At 49.3% G+C, this 15364-nt stretch overlaps 1 protein-coding gene across 1 annotated transcript; it reads left to right on the forward strand.

Annotated features, from left to right (window-relative positions):
- Positions 1-2093: 2093 nt before the first annotated feature.
- Positions 2094-15228, forward strand: RTRAF (RNA transcription, translation and transport factor). The gene is made up of 8 exons (XM_039552532.1): positions 2094-2282; positions 3026-3150; positions 4531-4630; positions 7301-7387; positions 8248-8336; positions 11219-11287; positions 14100-14148; positions 14876-15228. The coding sequence occupies exons 1-8, from the start codon at positions 2222-2224 to the stop codon at positions 15028-15030; spliced, it is 735 nt and encodes a 244-aa protein (XP_039408466.1). The 5' UTR covers positions 2094-2221; the 3' UTR covers positions 15031-15228.
- The last annotated feature ends 136 nt before the right edge of the window (positions 15229-15364 follow it).

A 15364-nucleotide genomic window follows, 5' to 3' on the forward strand; every position in this document is an offset into this window, starting at 1 on the left:
AGCATCTGCCGAGCAGGAGGAGGTGTGGAGCTTCCGTGGAGAGCGTGGGCGAGATGCTGCTCCCTGCGCTGCTCCCAGCCCTGCCCGGCTCCCTAATGAGAATAAACCCATCTGCGCTAATTGCGTTCATTAGCTGGAAGCCCAGCAGATCCGAAGCGGGGAGAGGAGGAGCCCAACCCATCTCCTGGGCAGGGATTTGTTCCGTGTGTTGCTGCAGGAAGGGCTGGAGCCACCAGGGAATGAGGGGATTCTCAAATCCGGGGTGAAATCCAGGGATGGGTTGGGAAGGGCTGTTCTGAGGGTGATGAAGGCAGGAGGGGTGGAGAGCAGAGGTTTCACTGTGTCCATCCTCGTCACTCTCAGTGGTGTGGACAGTGTGTGACACTCGTGTGGCTGAGGGCACTGTGGGGATGGTCCCAAGCTCCTTCTGTCCATGCTGGAGTTGTTGTGCCCGTCCTGCCCCTCTGCCTGTCACTGCCGGCTCCAGCTGTGAGGTGCGAGAGGGACACGTCCTCAGGAACTGCAGTGACAGGAGGAGGAATAACGGGTTCAAACTGAAAGAGCGGAAGTTTGGGTTGGATAGATGGGATTCCTGGCTGGGAGGGTGGTGGCACAGGGTGCCCAGAGAAGCTGTGGCTGCCCCTGGATCCTTGGAAGTGTCCAAGGCCAGGTTGGACAGGGCTTGGAGCAACCTAGGATAGTGGGAGGTGTCCCTGCCCATGGCAGGATGGGCTTTAAGGTCCCTTCCAAGCCAAACCATCCTGGAATTCTGCGATTCCATTAAAACTGAAGGAAGCTGAGGTGACAGGGAGTCCCTGCCCTGTTCAAACCACTCCAGGAAGAAGCTGGAGGAGATCCAGTGGATGGGAGAGGAATGGCCCTAAAGGGAAAGGGAGGCAGAAAGCCCCCCTGGGTCATGGAAGGGGTTGGCTCATCCCGATGCCATCCTGCAGTCAGTGCCAGCTGGAGCGCTGGGAAGGGCTGGCACGGAGGGAAATGTCGGGATGAATATAGCATTGGCTCGTCACGTTGTCAGCACCCGGCTGCCTGCACAGTGCCACCCCAGCCACGCCGGGCGGGGGCACGGGGGCGGGCTCGCTCCCAGCCGGGGCTCATCGCCTTTTCCAGGGAAAACCAGCCGGGAGAAAAACCTTCAACTGGCAGCCTTCACCTGGCGGCTCCCCAGTACAGATCGCTGCTCCCCAGTGCAGCTCACTGCTCCCCAGTGCTCCCCAGTACAGATCACTGCTCCCCAGTTCAGATCACTGCTCCCCAGTGCTCCCCAGTACAGATCATTGCTCCCCAGTACAGATCACTGCTCCCCAGGGCTCCCCAGTACAGATCATTGCTCCCCAGTACAGATCACTGCTCCCCAGGGCTCCCCAGTACAGATCGTTGCTCCCCAGTGCAGCTCACTGCTCCCCAGTGCTCCCCAGTACAGATCACTGCTCCCCAGTTCAGCTCACTGCTCCCCAGTGCTCCCCAGTACAGATCACTGCTCCCCAGTGCAGCTCACTGCTCCCCAGTGCTCCCCAGTACAGACCACGGCTCCCCAGTACAGATCGCTGCTCCCCAGTACAGATCACTGCTCCCCAGGGCTCCCCAGTTCAGCACAGTGCTCCCAGTAACCCCCAGTGCTCCCCAGTTCAGCTCACTGGTCCCCAGTGCTCCCCAGTTCAGCACAGTGCTCCCAGTAACCCCCACTGCTCCCCAGCACATCACAGTGCTCCCAGCGCTTCCCAGTAAGAACTCCGCGCTCCCAGTGCTCCCAGTACAGCTCCCAGCTCTCGCGGTATCCCCCAGGACAGCTCCCAGTACTCCCAGTACAGCTCCCAGTACAGCTCCCAGTACAGCTCCCAGTACAGCGCAGCGCACGCCCCAGTTCCCCGCTGGGCGGCACCGCGCCCAAGGCCCGCCCCCTCCCGCCAGGCCCCGCCCCCCCGCCAGGCCACGCCCCCTCCGCGGCCAAGGCCGCCACTTCCCCTCCCGGCAGCCCATTCCGCTCTCTGATTGGTTGAAGCCGCCGCCGCTCAGCGCTCTGACCAATGGGCGAGCTGAACGCGAGGCGGGGGCGGGCGTTTCCGTCCTTCCGGTCCGTGCGTGCCGTCGGCGCGGCCTGAGCGGGGGAGGCGGTGCCGGGATCGGGATCGGCACCGGGATCGGCACCGGGATCGGCACCGGGATCGGCACCGGGATCGGGGCTGGCTCCGGCACCGGGACCATGTTCCGCCGCAAGCTCTCGGCGCTCGACTACCACAACCCCGCCGGCTTCAACTGCAGGGGTGAGGGGCTGCGAGGGGGCCGGGGGAGGCTGGACATTGGGGCTTGGAGCAACCTGGGATGGTGGAAGGTGTCCCTGCCCATGGCAGGGGTGGGATGGGATGGGCTTTATGGCCCTTCCCACCCAAACCATTCCATGATTCCATGAGTAGATCCCATGCAGAGCCAAAATCTCCCGGCTGGGCTTCGAGGGAGCAGTGGCACCCCAGAGCGGTGAGCGGCTCCGTCCGGGTTCTGTTCGCAGCGGGGTTGTGTCCCCCGCTCTGAACATCCCTGGAATGCCTGGGAACTGTGGCATTCCAGCTCCCAAATAACGGGATTTGGGCTCAGCAAGCAAGAGGAGTCAACAGTGAAGGGAAAAACTGTGCAGCCGCAATATTTATGTCGTGTTTTGTGGGAGGAGTTGGGGGCTGATGTTACATGTGTTGTGCTTTTCCTGAAAACAGAGTTAGAAACCCAGTTTCTCTGTAATTTTTTCGCCTTTCTTTCTTTGCTTGGTAAGTTATAATTATATTCCCAGTAAAAACAATCTGTTGGCTGATACCTTTTAATGTGGTCAGTTTGAAAAATGAAAACCACTCAGGGTTGATTTTGGGTCGGAGAATCCACAATTTTAATGGGTTTTTATATATATATATATGTAGGGTTTTAATGGTAAAAGTGCTCACAGGCATCAAGGTTTGTATGAATTGGATCAAAACTTAAGATCTTGGTTAATTCCTGCCTTGTTTCCTCCTCCCCACAGATGAAACAGAGTTCAGGAATTTCATTGTCTGGCTCGAGGACCAGAAAATCAGACACTACAAGATCGAGGACCGAGGGAATTTGAGGAACATCCACAGCGATGACTGGCCCAAATCCTTTGAGAAGGTATTTCCTTGCTCCAAACAAGTGGTGGTGTAAATGATCTTCACCAGCTGCTGCAGCTGTGGAACGGAAATAACTCGGGATATTTGTCCTGTTGGTGAACTCTTCTGTTTCTAGGAATTGAAATGAATTATTGAAGCCAAACTGGGGGAGTTTTATTACAATGGGAGGGTTTTGTGCATAGTTTTCCCTCAGCTTTGTTTGTTCAGTAGGTGGAGTATCCATCCTAATCTGGTTGGGGTTTTTTTTGCCTGATTTGATTCAGCTCTTGAAGCAGAAAGAAGACTGACTGCAAATAAACAGATTTTTTCTGCATTAATGCTTCCCCTGTCCCAAAAGGAGGTGGATGAGTCTCCTGCAGGCCTTGCCAGCATGTGGGGGAAAATTCCTGCAGCTCATCCCTGCACCTCCTGTCATTCCAGATGGATTTCCTGGCTCCAGATGGACTCTGGGTGATCTCCTCTGTGCTCCTGAGCATTTGGAATCACCACCAGGCTCTTGAGCTTTTCCTCTTGGTTCCCATTTCCTTTCTCTGTAATCCCCACTGCCCCTTCATCCCACTTTTTTCCCCCTGGCATCACTTGCTGTGCTCACTGCCCAGGAGCTGCAGTGCTCAGGCTTTGCAGGGGGAACCTGAATCATTCCAGTATCCCGCAGGTAAATGGAAATAGCTGGAATTCCTGGCAGCTGGTGCTGTTGTGGTGTCAGTGGTGCCTTTCCTGGCTTGGCTGGACTCTCCTCTCCATAACTGCCAGGGAATCCCTGCTTTCCTGCCCCTGGCATCCTTTTCCCAGCTGTGTGGCTCCCAGAATGTCACCCCATCCCTGACAGAATGTCACCACATCCCAGTTTTTGGGAGCCTTGGCAGCAGCCAGGGCTGGATCTCGTGCTTTGGGTTCAGAAGAGCACAGACAGAACCTCAGCCACTTTTTGGCCCCTCTCTTGTTTCACAAAATCCCTAAGAAAGTGAAAATTATTACTTCTGCTGCTCCAGGGAATCCTCTGGTTTGTGGAAGCCTTAGGCAGCTTCATTCCAGGTGGGAAGATTTGCTCCAATTTGTTTCCCCTTCCCTTGTTCCATTTGCTCTGTGACACGAGCAGAGAGCAAAGCGGGGGGGTTTTGGCTTGCCTGGGTGCAGTCTGACAATAAATAACATTCACTAAAAAGGAAATTCCATTGCCAGATGTCAGATCTGATTTGGATTGGGACACTCCAACACGGATCAGACACCACAGCAGGAATTTCACAGCGACACCTCTTGTGAATTAAGATTTTCTGTGAGGCCTGTGGGAAAGTGACTGCTCACACAGCAGTTCTGTGCCTCCAACTGATTCATCCAGGTCACTGAAATCCATTTGTTTTGTTTTCTCTTTGCTCCCCAGTACATGAAAGATGTGAACTGTCCCTTCAAAATACAGGAACGACAAGAAACGGTGGATTGGCTCCTTGGCTTGGCTGTGAGGCTGGAGTACGGGGATAATGGTATGAGGGAGTTCATTTAATACCTCAAAATGGGAGGGGCATGGGGGTTTCTGATTAATTTCACAGAATCCCAGGATGGTTTGGGTTGGAAGGGACCTTAAAGATCCTCCAGTCCATGGGCAGGGGCACCTTCCACTAGCCCAGGCTGCTCCAAGCCCTGTCCAGCCTGGTCTTGGACACTGCCAGGGATCCAGGGGCAGCCCCAGCTTCTCTGGGAGTTCCATTCCCAGCCAGGAATCCCTTGCCTTTGGTTTGGAAAGGCAGTTTTCTCTTTGCAGCATTCCCAGTGCGGGGTCACTCCCTCCATTCCTCGGAGCATCCATTCCATGTTCCATTTCCCTTGGAGACAGTTTCACCTCAAACCTTTATTGTCAAAGATGTGCTGTCCCTGTGCTTTGGGACAGCTCCATCCACTGCAGTGTCCAGCCCTCCTGGGAGCCTGGCTAGAGCTGGGAATTTGTGGGCAAGGAGCCAAATGTGTTGTCTCCTCCTCGAAGCCTTCCCAGATTTTCTTGCTCTTTCCTCTGGAGAATCACAGAGAGATTGGGATTGAAAGGAGCCTGTCAAGACCTTCCAGTCCAACCCCTCTGGAAGGGGCATTTCCAAGCAGGCCAGGTTGCTCCAAGCCCCATCCAGCCTGACCTGGAACACTTCCACACAGGATGTCCTGCACTTGTGCAGGTGCCTCAGGTAGCGCTTCAGCAAGTCAGGATTTTCCTTCAGCTGGGAGAGCAGCTTGGAGGTCTTGCAGGAGCATCCATCCTTCCTGCCAGATCTCTGGAAAGCACAGGGTGACAGCGTGGTGACAGCGACAGAGGGACCTCAGGCCTCTCCTGGAGAAACTCAGGCCTGGCTGAGCTGCCCCAGGGAGCAGCTTGTGTGGGAATCATGGAATGGTTTGGATTGGAAGGTCCCTTAAACCCCATCTCATTCCAATTCCCAGGAATGCTCAGCCTGCCCTGGTTTTCTCCTCGTGGCCCAGACCCACCTCTGCCTGCTGGGGCTGGGCAAAGTCTGGGAAGGACCTTCCTTGTCCCCATGCCCCTCCCTCACCTTTCTCCAGCAGTTCCTGGCTTTCCTGCAGAGGGAACACCCAAGGGAAACCCCCAGGAGCAGCAGGCACAGGGCTGGGATGCTCCAATAAAGCAGCTCTGGCGTGGTGATGCCCTTGTGGGCAGCACCCTTCTCCTGCAGCTCCAGGGGAGGCACATCCCACACCAGGGTGGCCCAGGAGGGTGGGCAGGAGTGGGTGGTACTGCTGGGATAGAAACAGCTGAGCCCGAGGGCCACGAACAGGAGCTGCTCCAGGCCGGGCATCCTTGGAATCCCTGCTCAGGCCATCCCACGTTGGCACCTGGAGCTCTGCAGGGTGGGGACGTGAGCTGTCACCCCACAGTGTGTCACCAAACGTGCTGTGATGTCACAGTGCCCTTGCACACACCACTAAATGCCCTGGGCAGGGACACCTTCCCCTACGGAAATTCACACTATTTTTAAAGTTTCCATCAAAATCAGACAATGCCAAAAGCATCTTTCACTTTTTTTAACAAATAAACCACAATTTCCTGTGCTTGTTGCTGTTGCTCTTCAGCTCCCCTGGGACTGGAGCAGCATAATTGCATTTGTTATTTTATTTACCCACATTTACCCCAAAAAACGGCCCCGGGAGGTGGAAAATCTGGGACCCCAAAGTCACCTCGGGAACCCCCAAATTTACCCCAGAAAATTACTTTGGGTGTAGCCAATGCCATTGTAGATATTCATCCCTTTCTCCCTGGGGGATTGCCTTTATGAGAACTTACCCTGAAGTGCATTAAATGCATTATATTTAGCACTGCATTTCTTCAGAGAAGTTATTCTTAGACCCCCTTTTGTTTTTTTTTTCACGAGGAGTAGATGTGGAACCCTTGGGAACTAGGACAAGGTTATGGAAAAGTGGAGTTGAATCTCCCCAGTCACAGCAGTTCCATCTCCTTGTGGAGGGAGTGGGAATACAAATGGAATTACTGGTGGCAAAATAACAACAGCCAAAGCGTTGTTTTTCCATGACCTTTAATTCCTGCAGGGCTGAGCCCTGTCCAGGACAGGGAGGGGAGATAAATCCTGTGCTCAGTCCCTCGTGATGGGCAAAATGAGCTGCCTGTTCCTTGGGATTGTGTGGAAAAGGAGGAGTCAGGAGATCCCGTCCTCCAAAGGCTTGGAAAAGCCCTGTGTGCGCTCAGCTGGGTGTTGTGAGACAAACCCTGAGCTGGAAGAGTTTGATTTGCTCCTTAGGACCAGCATCATCCCGTAATTGTTGCTCCCTGTGCTCCTGCTGGGGGCAGAGGGCCCTGGCAGTGGAACTGCTGGGTTTTGGAAGTGGCAGATGTGGGAGATGCAGCTTGTTCAGCCTTCTGGGGTGAGGCTGTGCTGAGGAGCATCCTGCCCTACATAAAAGTGTGGGGCAGGCTCTGAGGCTGCCCCTGGAATCTCTCTGCAGATGGCAGCTCTTAGGGCAGCTCATTGGAGTGGCAGCTTTGGGGTCATTAATGGGGAGCTCCAAAATCTCCATTTATAAACCCACAAGGCTCTTGGGCAGTCACCAAGCCCCAAAAATCCAGCTGTAACAGCACAGCTAAACTTCGAGTTCTTTTTGCTGATGATTTTTGTGTTTGCCTCTTCATTTTACAGCTGATAAATACAAGGATTCCACCCCTGATGGTGCTAAAAACACTGAGAACACAGCAAAAAATGCAGAGCCACTGATTAACCTGGATGGTGAGTGTGCCACAACCTCTGGATGGGAACGTGCTCCGTGTCCTGTGTGTTCCTCAGATGAGAAGTTGATTATTCCTGTGATGTGGATTTTTTAGAGCCCCATTTGAAGCTTTAGGAATGCAGAGAGCTGAACATTTTTGCTCTGTAAATCAGAATTACTTATTGTAGGTGAGGGAGAAATAGCAAGATGCCTTCAAAAATAAAAATACCCAAGGAAACATGATGGCAGGCTGGGTACTTCCATGCTGTCAGGAATTTCATGTTCAGACTTCCCCAGCTGTTCCTGTCATAATAATTTTAATTTTTTTTTTTTGCCTTCTGGGCACAGTCACAATAAATGGAAGTGGTGGGAAAGAGCTGCTAAAATCAACCCTCAATCTTCCAAGTCTTCTTCCATTCCCTCACCTACAAAAAAGCAGGATTTGATCCTGCCCTCCCCCAGCAGCAGAGTTGTGCTCTGCAGGGATAAAAATGCACAAAAGGCAATGTCTGCCTGTAATTTGCTTTATTTTCAACACTTCACCTGTTCATGTAGCCCAGTGCTGATTGCTCTGTAGCCAAATTGTTTCCTCACTGCTGTGTATCCATGGCCTTGGAATCAGGGAATTAAGGTTGGAAAAACCCTCCAAGATCCCTGAGTCCAACAATTAACCCAGCACCTCCACATCCACCATGAAATAATGTCCCCAAGCGCCACATCCTTGTTTTTTGAACACTTCCAGGGATGCAGAGGAATTGTCCTTGCCCATCCTTAAGAGCAATCCGATACCATGGAGTCAGGAAGCCAATTCTGCCTGCAGGAATCAGTTAAACCAAAATAAATCATCGTTTATTATTAATGAGAACGTTGGTTTTTCCAGTGAATAATCCTGATTTCAAGGCTGGAGTGATGGCTTTGGCTAATCTGCTTCAGATCCAGAGACATGATGATTACTTGGTGATGCTCAAGGTGAGTTTCCCACTTCTCCCACCTCCTTTTTTTTCCTTCTTTTCCCCAGTGCCTGGTGTGTGTTCATAGCTCCAGGTGCAGTTACTGATAAATAGGAATTTTTAGGCAAAGATTGGAAAGAAAACCCTCGTCTCTGTGTGTCTTTCAAGCAGATAAGAATGCAGAAGGTAAATCATGGAAATCTCTGCAGGGAGAATTATCTGGGAAACAATTTTAGCTGAGTTCCTTAAGGAACATCCTCAAAGGAGAAGGTTCTGTTCCAGTGCTAGAAATTAAGAGGAACTTGAAAATACAGAAATTAATGATGCCAAGGATATTTTAAAACAACATCCAAGGGAGGAGCCACAGTTACAAGTTTCCTTTTCCTTTTGGTCCTATAAACCGTTTACTCCTTCTCATTATTCAGTTTGATTTAGTTTTGGCAATTAATTAATGGCTTTTAAGTGGCCTAAATAGGCTGATTAATTTTCTAAACCATCTTTTTTTTATGCCTTTAAGAATATTTCTGCCTTTCTGGTGGAACTGTAGAGATTTTGGGTCAAAAGCATACTGTTTTAAATAAAAAAAACAGCATTGATGAGAGTTTAGCAATCCCAAGTTCCTACTTGATCACGTGGGAATAAATTTCGTTTTGTTTGGCATTAAAATAAAAGCATGCCACTGAAAGAAAAAAAACACCCCATGAAGTTCTGGTCATGACAATAGTTGTGATATTTGTTCAGTTTATTCTGGAGAAACCAAAAGCTGTGGGTATCGAAGTTTATTTAGTGTAAATCTGTAACTCCTGGGAGAGTATTATGGGAATTTATAATGGTTTCTTAAGGAATTCTCAGCCTGCAGTTATTCCATCCCTTTTTTCCCTCCTTCTCTCCAGTATGGTTTCCTACTTTCCCTTCCCAAAATACCCTTCTTCAGTCTTTAAGGAGGGTGCAGCTCTCCTACATCAACCCCCTACAAAAAACCACCTCAAAACCCTATAAAAAATGAATGAGAAGGGATCTCAGGTAGGGAGAGGACACCCTGGGAACGGTGATGTTGAGGATTTGCAGCATGAATGAGCTCAGCTCTTACCCAAATTCCTTTAGATCTTTTCCCAGGGCTGACAAACTTTCCTGGTGCACCAGTGTATAGTTCTGTATAAATGTATTTACATTTCTGTCACTATTTCCACATTTCTGGTCTCACTTTTTTTTTCCAGACAGATTTGGGCAAAACCAGCCTGAATTTTCTTGCTTTTCATTCCAGCAAGAGTAGATTCCTGCAGTGAAAATCCACGTTCCAAGAGCAATGCAAAGCTGCTTTGGGGCTTGAGATGATGATATTAGAAAGTGTCAGTGAAACTCTTTTAATCCTCCACCACTCTTAAGTAGGTTTGCAGGGAATTTCTGATCCCTGTCCAGGCTTGGACACTTGGGAGTGGATGTTTTTGGGGAGCCAGAGGGTGCAGGCACACCACAAACATCTGGCTGGGGTGAGCAGAGATTTAGATGCCATTTTCCTCCTTTAAATCTGGCAAGTTGATCACAAAGCATCTGTGGGACACAGTTGGATATCCATTTCCTAATGCCAAAGGCACTTGGAATTCTCTTACACAAGGTCTGGTTTCACTGCTGGAATGAAACTCCTCATCCAATCATTCCTTTGTCCAGGCCACTTCCTCCAGGGAGAGATTTCTAGAACTATTTCGGTGGCAACTTTCTGGTATCAGCTCAACTTTACTCAGGACCAAAACTGGGAGAAATCCTGGGGGAGCTGCTTCTGGCACATTTGGCTACTCATCAAGGAAAGTCTGGGGAATGTGTTTGACAGAGCCAGTTCTTCTTCCCTGTGGAAATCTGCCTGCATGGTGTTGCTGCAGTTATTTTTGGAGGCATTTTGAGCTGTAGGTATCAGTAACTGATAGCTCTGATAAGGATTTCACCCCGTGTGCCAGAGCCAGGGCAAACAGATGAGCACCAGGATTATCAAAGTCAAGGCTGCTCTTGTTCCCAAGGCTAAAATGAATTCCTTCCAGCTCTCAGCCTTTTCCAAGCCTGCCTGGGAAGCCTTGCTCCAGCTTTCTCTGCACATGGGACGTGGTTCAGCACCTCCTAAAAGCTGCTGGCAGCAGGATTTCCTTCCCAAGGCAGGATTTCCTTCCCACAGAAGCTGCATTGCTGCAGAGTTAAAGGTGTCAGAAGTCAGGAAAATAAGATTGGTGCTGCTGCTTTGGGGTTGTGATCAGCTCATTTTGGAATCATGGATTTGTTTAGGTTGGAAAAGACCTTGAAATCATCGAGCCCAGCCATTCTCCCAGCACTGCCAAGGCCACCACTGCCACGTGTCCCCAAATTCCACATCCACACGGCTTTGAGATCCCTCCAGGGATGAGGACTCCACCACTGTGAAACCCTTCCCAATGCTTGTCCACCCTTCCCATGAAGAAATGTTCCCTCATATCCAATCTAAACCTCCTTTGACACAGCTTGAGGCCGTTTCCTCTTGTCCTGGCTCTTGTTCCCTGCGAGGAGATCCCAACCCCCACCTGGCTCCTCCCTCCTGTCACCCTCCTGAGCCTCCTTTTCTCCAAGCTAAAAATCCCAAGCTTTCCAGGCTATTCCTTGGATTTTGCAGCTTCTGTCCCAGCAGTGGCAGGAATTAATGGGGTGAAATCCATGTCCTTGTCACTCCTGGTTAAGCTGCCTCGCACACCTGGGTAAGATCCAACATGCCAAGATTATTCCTAAATGGAAAGGTTTGAGGGCTGGAAGAGTTTTTTTAAAAAAAAAATCCTTCACCAAACTGGGCTTGAGGTTATAATTTTGTCTCCTTTTCCCTTGGCGTGACTGAGAAGTGCATCAAGAGATGAATTAATTCCTGTCCTCTTCCCATGTTTTTCCCAGGCAATTCGGATTCTGGTTCAGGAGCGCCTGACGCAGGATGCCATAGCCAAGGCCAGCCAGTCCAAGGAGGTTTGTACCCACACTGCCTGTGGCCAGAGTTAATTATTCCATGTTAATTAACGAAGATATAGGTCTGTCCCTTCAGTCAAAACCAGCTCTGTTCCAACATTTCATTTAGGAGAGCGGAGGAAGCTTCCTTTATGCCAACCATCCTGATTCCAGCAGATCCAGGGGATTATGGAGAGCAGTACACAAAGCTCTGTTTGTTCCACTTGAACACAAAGATACCTGTGTGGGAAATCATGGAATAGCTCTTCCCTGAGTTATTTTCCAGAGGATTATCCTGACTGTTGAGTGCAGCAGGCCTGTAGTGTGAGGAGAAATGCACTACCTGGCTTTTCCTTGGAATTAACAGCACAGGCTGCATTAAAAGGTTCAGACATTCCTTGTATGGAATGTTTTGCTTCCTATGGACACCTCGAATGTGTTCAAAGAATGGGATGCTGGAAATCCAACTTCTCCCCGCTCTCTTCTCCAAAAAAAAGGAGTGGTGAAGGAAATTTCTGCCCTTAAACTCAGATTTTGCAGAATTCTTCGGTGACCACGAGCTGTCTGTTGGGAAGATGCTCCAGGGGCTGACTGTGGGTTTGCAGTTTGTGATTTCTTCAGCATTCCAGTTCTCCAGCTCTTCTCTCCAGAGCTGGGAAAGGCTGGGAAAGGCAGCCTCACCTGCCCTGCAGGTGTATGAGTCCGAGTGTCCCTGCTAAAGCAGCTGGATCTGCTCAAAGAGCCCAAATTCCTTCATTTTTTTTAGCAGCTCACAACAATCCATGATTGATTGATTGATTGATTATCATCACCCTGCTGATGGTATTTTCCAAGTGGGAATCACAGGTGCTCCAAGCTGCTGCAATTGCCAGAAGCATTGCAAGGGTGAATCAAAGCTTTGGACTTGAAAATCCATAAAACTGGTCAAAGAGCAGGAAAACAGGAAAGCAGTTGAGCCTGTTGTCTTCATTTTAGGTTCTGCCACGTTAATAAAAAGCAGCTTTTAGTTGGTGTTTTCATAGCTGCACAACAGGGATCAAAATGGGATTTTCTTGGAGGAGCAGGGAATTTTTTTCCTGCCAGGGAATTGTTCATATCTGATAGATCTTCAAAGCATCAGCAGGGCTGAGATGTCTCTGTCTGGGATATCACCCAGGAGTGTGTTTTCCTTAGGAATGCCACATTCCAGGGGGTGTGGAGAAAAGGGGGGGTGGTTAGAGGTGGGAAAATCTGTGCCAGGAGGGACCATCAACATCATCATGTACCAGGGGAAAGAAGGAAATATCTCCAAAGCAGAGAGGATGGCTGGGGTGGGAGTAAAAAGAAAGGAAAATCCGATCTGTGCTTCAGGTTTTGAGTGATTTGTAGATGGCCAAAATTCGGTGTAGCATTCATAAATCAAATTTTTAGGGAGTGAGGCTGGAAATGAAGTTGTCTGTGAAGTTCCGGATCTAAAGGCGCTGTTTTTTGAGTTTATTCCCTGTTTGAAGCTGCTGCACAAAGAATCGGGAGCTCGTTGTATTTGTAGGATGGGCTGGGGGGATTCCAAAGGCAGCTTCCCAAAAAGGATCAAATTCAGGGAGTGTGGGAAGGAGGGAGGGTAAGGAATTTGCTGCTGCCAGGTGACACTGGAGGAACCTTGGGGAATTCATCCACGAAGAACTTGGAGGGAAAAAAAAAAAAAGACAAAAAAAGGACCCAATTTTTCCTGCTCGTGTGACTCGAGAACACCCCAGGCTGGCTGGGAGCTCTTTGGAGCCTAAAGTCCAAACCTCATTTCTTAAAAAATCCGTGTAGGAAGCCTGTTTTTTCTGGAATCTTTCTGAAGTGGCTTTAGTGGCATTCTGATCACCAATTTCAACAGTGGAGATGGATTTTTAGGATTGCAGTTGAACGTGGATTTTCCTATAAAAACCGTGGAAAAACCCCACTTTTTGCAAATGAGTTGCAGCCAGAAGTTTGTGTTTAGTGTGGGTTTTGATCAACTCAGATTCTTTTTTCTTTTCCTTGTGTATAAAAGCCTTTAAAGGAAGTTCTCACTGTCTAAAAGCTTTACAGCCCCATCGCCGCAGAATTTAATGGTGTTGAACCCCAATGTTTTTGTCGTGCAAAATGCAAAGTATTTGGCAAATGTTGGAAAAAAAAAAAACCTCACTGAGGGCAGTAAAAGCAAATCCTAAGATTTGGAATGCTTAAATCTGATTTTAAGTGCATGTTGGAGCTCCCTAAGTAATGATTTAGTGTGACCACTCCTCTGCAGCTGGACAGGGCAAAGGAAACAGAGCAATGACCACTAATAAACTTTGCCTTGGAGTGTTTTAATAGAGAAAATGTTTAGAAAACAGAAATATTTCGCTTTATTCCTAAGCTTTACGCTTGAGCAGATGCTTCTGGGGACGTTGTGAGCTCAGCAAAACTTGATTGCAGAGAATCCTTGCAGCTCTTTGCAGTCAGCCCCTGCTCGAAGCCTGGCAGCTGTTGAAAGGCAGAAGTTTCTAAGAAAGCCCGGGTTTGTTTTCCTGGGAAGCTGCTGGATTGGGGGATGGCTCCCAGTGCTGCTGTTGGCCTTTTAAGGATTGAATGCAGGCACTGTGTATCCAATGGGGGATTCTGAAGCAGGAAGATTTTTCTTGAGTACCACCCCAGGTTTGGTGTTTCAGGACACAAAGGGAGATGTTTAATCAACCACGGTGAATTTTCAAACTTGTCACACGTTTTTATATAACCAAACCCTGTATTTTCTCCCCCAGTTACCTGCTGCAGTTTGATTGTATTTACCAAACCTCTAAAATGACATTTTTAACATCTTCTTTTTTTTTTTTTCCTTTTCCAGGGTCTGCCTGTTGCTCTGGAAAAGCACATTCTTGGATTTGACACGGGAGGTGAGCGCTGGTCCTAATGTGACTTTTAAATGGGAATGTTTGTCTTTGACAAAGTTATTACTGTCAAAGCCAGAGCTGATGTGGACAGTAAAAAACCCCGGAGTGGAAAGAATTCCTCCCTCCCAGCTGGTTATTTACGAGCACTCCTGAGCATTTTGGGTTTGGAACAGCAAAGCCCAAATCCAAGCTGTTTGGAATCTGTTTAAAATAACAGCTTTTAATGGCAGCCCAAGGAATGCATCCCGCTGTTTGTAAATCCTGCTGCTACCAGCAGAGGACAGCTGTGCTGCTTCCATGGATTTCAGCTGCCTCTTTTCCCTAAAATCCCATCGAGGCAGCTCAAGTTGGCATGACCTGATGGATTATTGATAGGGAACAGCCAGGTGACCTGGGGCTCCACAGGTCTGGCTTCACTTTGGCTCCACGTCACCTAAATCACTCTTGGAATGTTTCACGCCAGCCTTGGAGTGGGAGGTTGGAATGAGATGATCCTTAAGGTCCTTCCAGCCCAAACCAACCTGTGATTCCCTCATTCCCTGACCCAAAGCTGGGGAAGCTTTGGAGGCCACCCCATCGGGAGGGAAAGTTGTCCCCTATTTCCAGCCTGGAAACCAGCAGTGGGAACCAAGTGCAGAGCATTAAAACTTCCTTAAATCCCTCCTGTGAGCTGAAAACGATGGATAAAACAATGGATAAAATGCAAACTCCTCTCTCTGCCCCTCCCCAGATGCTGTTATCAACGAAGCTGCTCAGATTCTCCGCCTGCTGCACATCGAGGAGCTCCGCGAGCTGCAAACCAAAATCAACGAAGCCATCGTGGCTGTCCAGGCCATCATTGCTGATCCCAAGACTGACCACAGACTGGGAAAAGTGGGGAGATGAAGGGAGGAAAGCCTTTAGCCCCGTGTGTGCTTAGTGCAATTAGGAACCATGTACAGCTCCCACCCTGGCATGCAGTTCGAAACGGGATTAATTTGCCTGTTTGGAAAGAAAACAGGAAATTGAGTTCTGACTTCTGATGAATTACCAGTTTTTTTTCTCGAAATAAATGAAATTGAGGAAAACAAATTGTTCTGGTGAGCTCTGAGTTTGGCAAATAGGACTTTTTTTTTCCTGTGTCTCTTTTTCATTGTGTTTGGCTTTGTGGTGAGGGGAATGTTACATAAAACCTTCTTTTCCTGAGGTGCTGCCCTAGGAACAACTTGCTCCTGGCTTG

Source organism: Corvus cornix, chromosome 5, assembly GCF_000738735.6.
Source record: "Corvus cornix cornix isolate S_Up_H32 chromosome 5, ASM73873v5, whole genome shotgun sequence".
NCBI classification, from domain to species: Eukaryota; Metazoa; Chordata; class Aves; order Passeriformes; family Corvidae; genus Corvus; species Corvus cornix.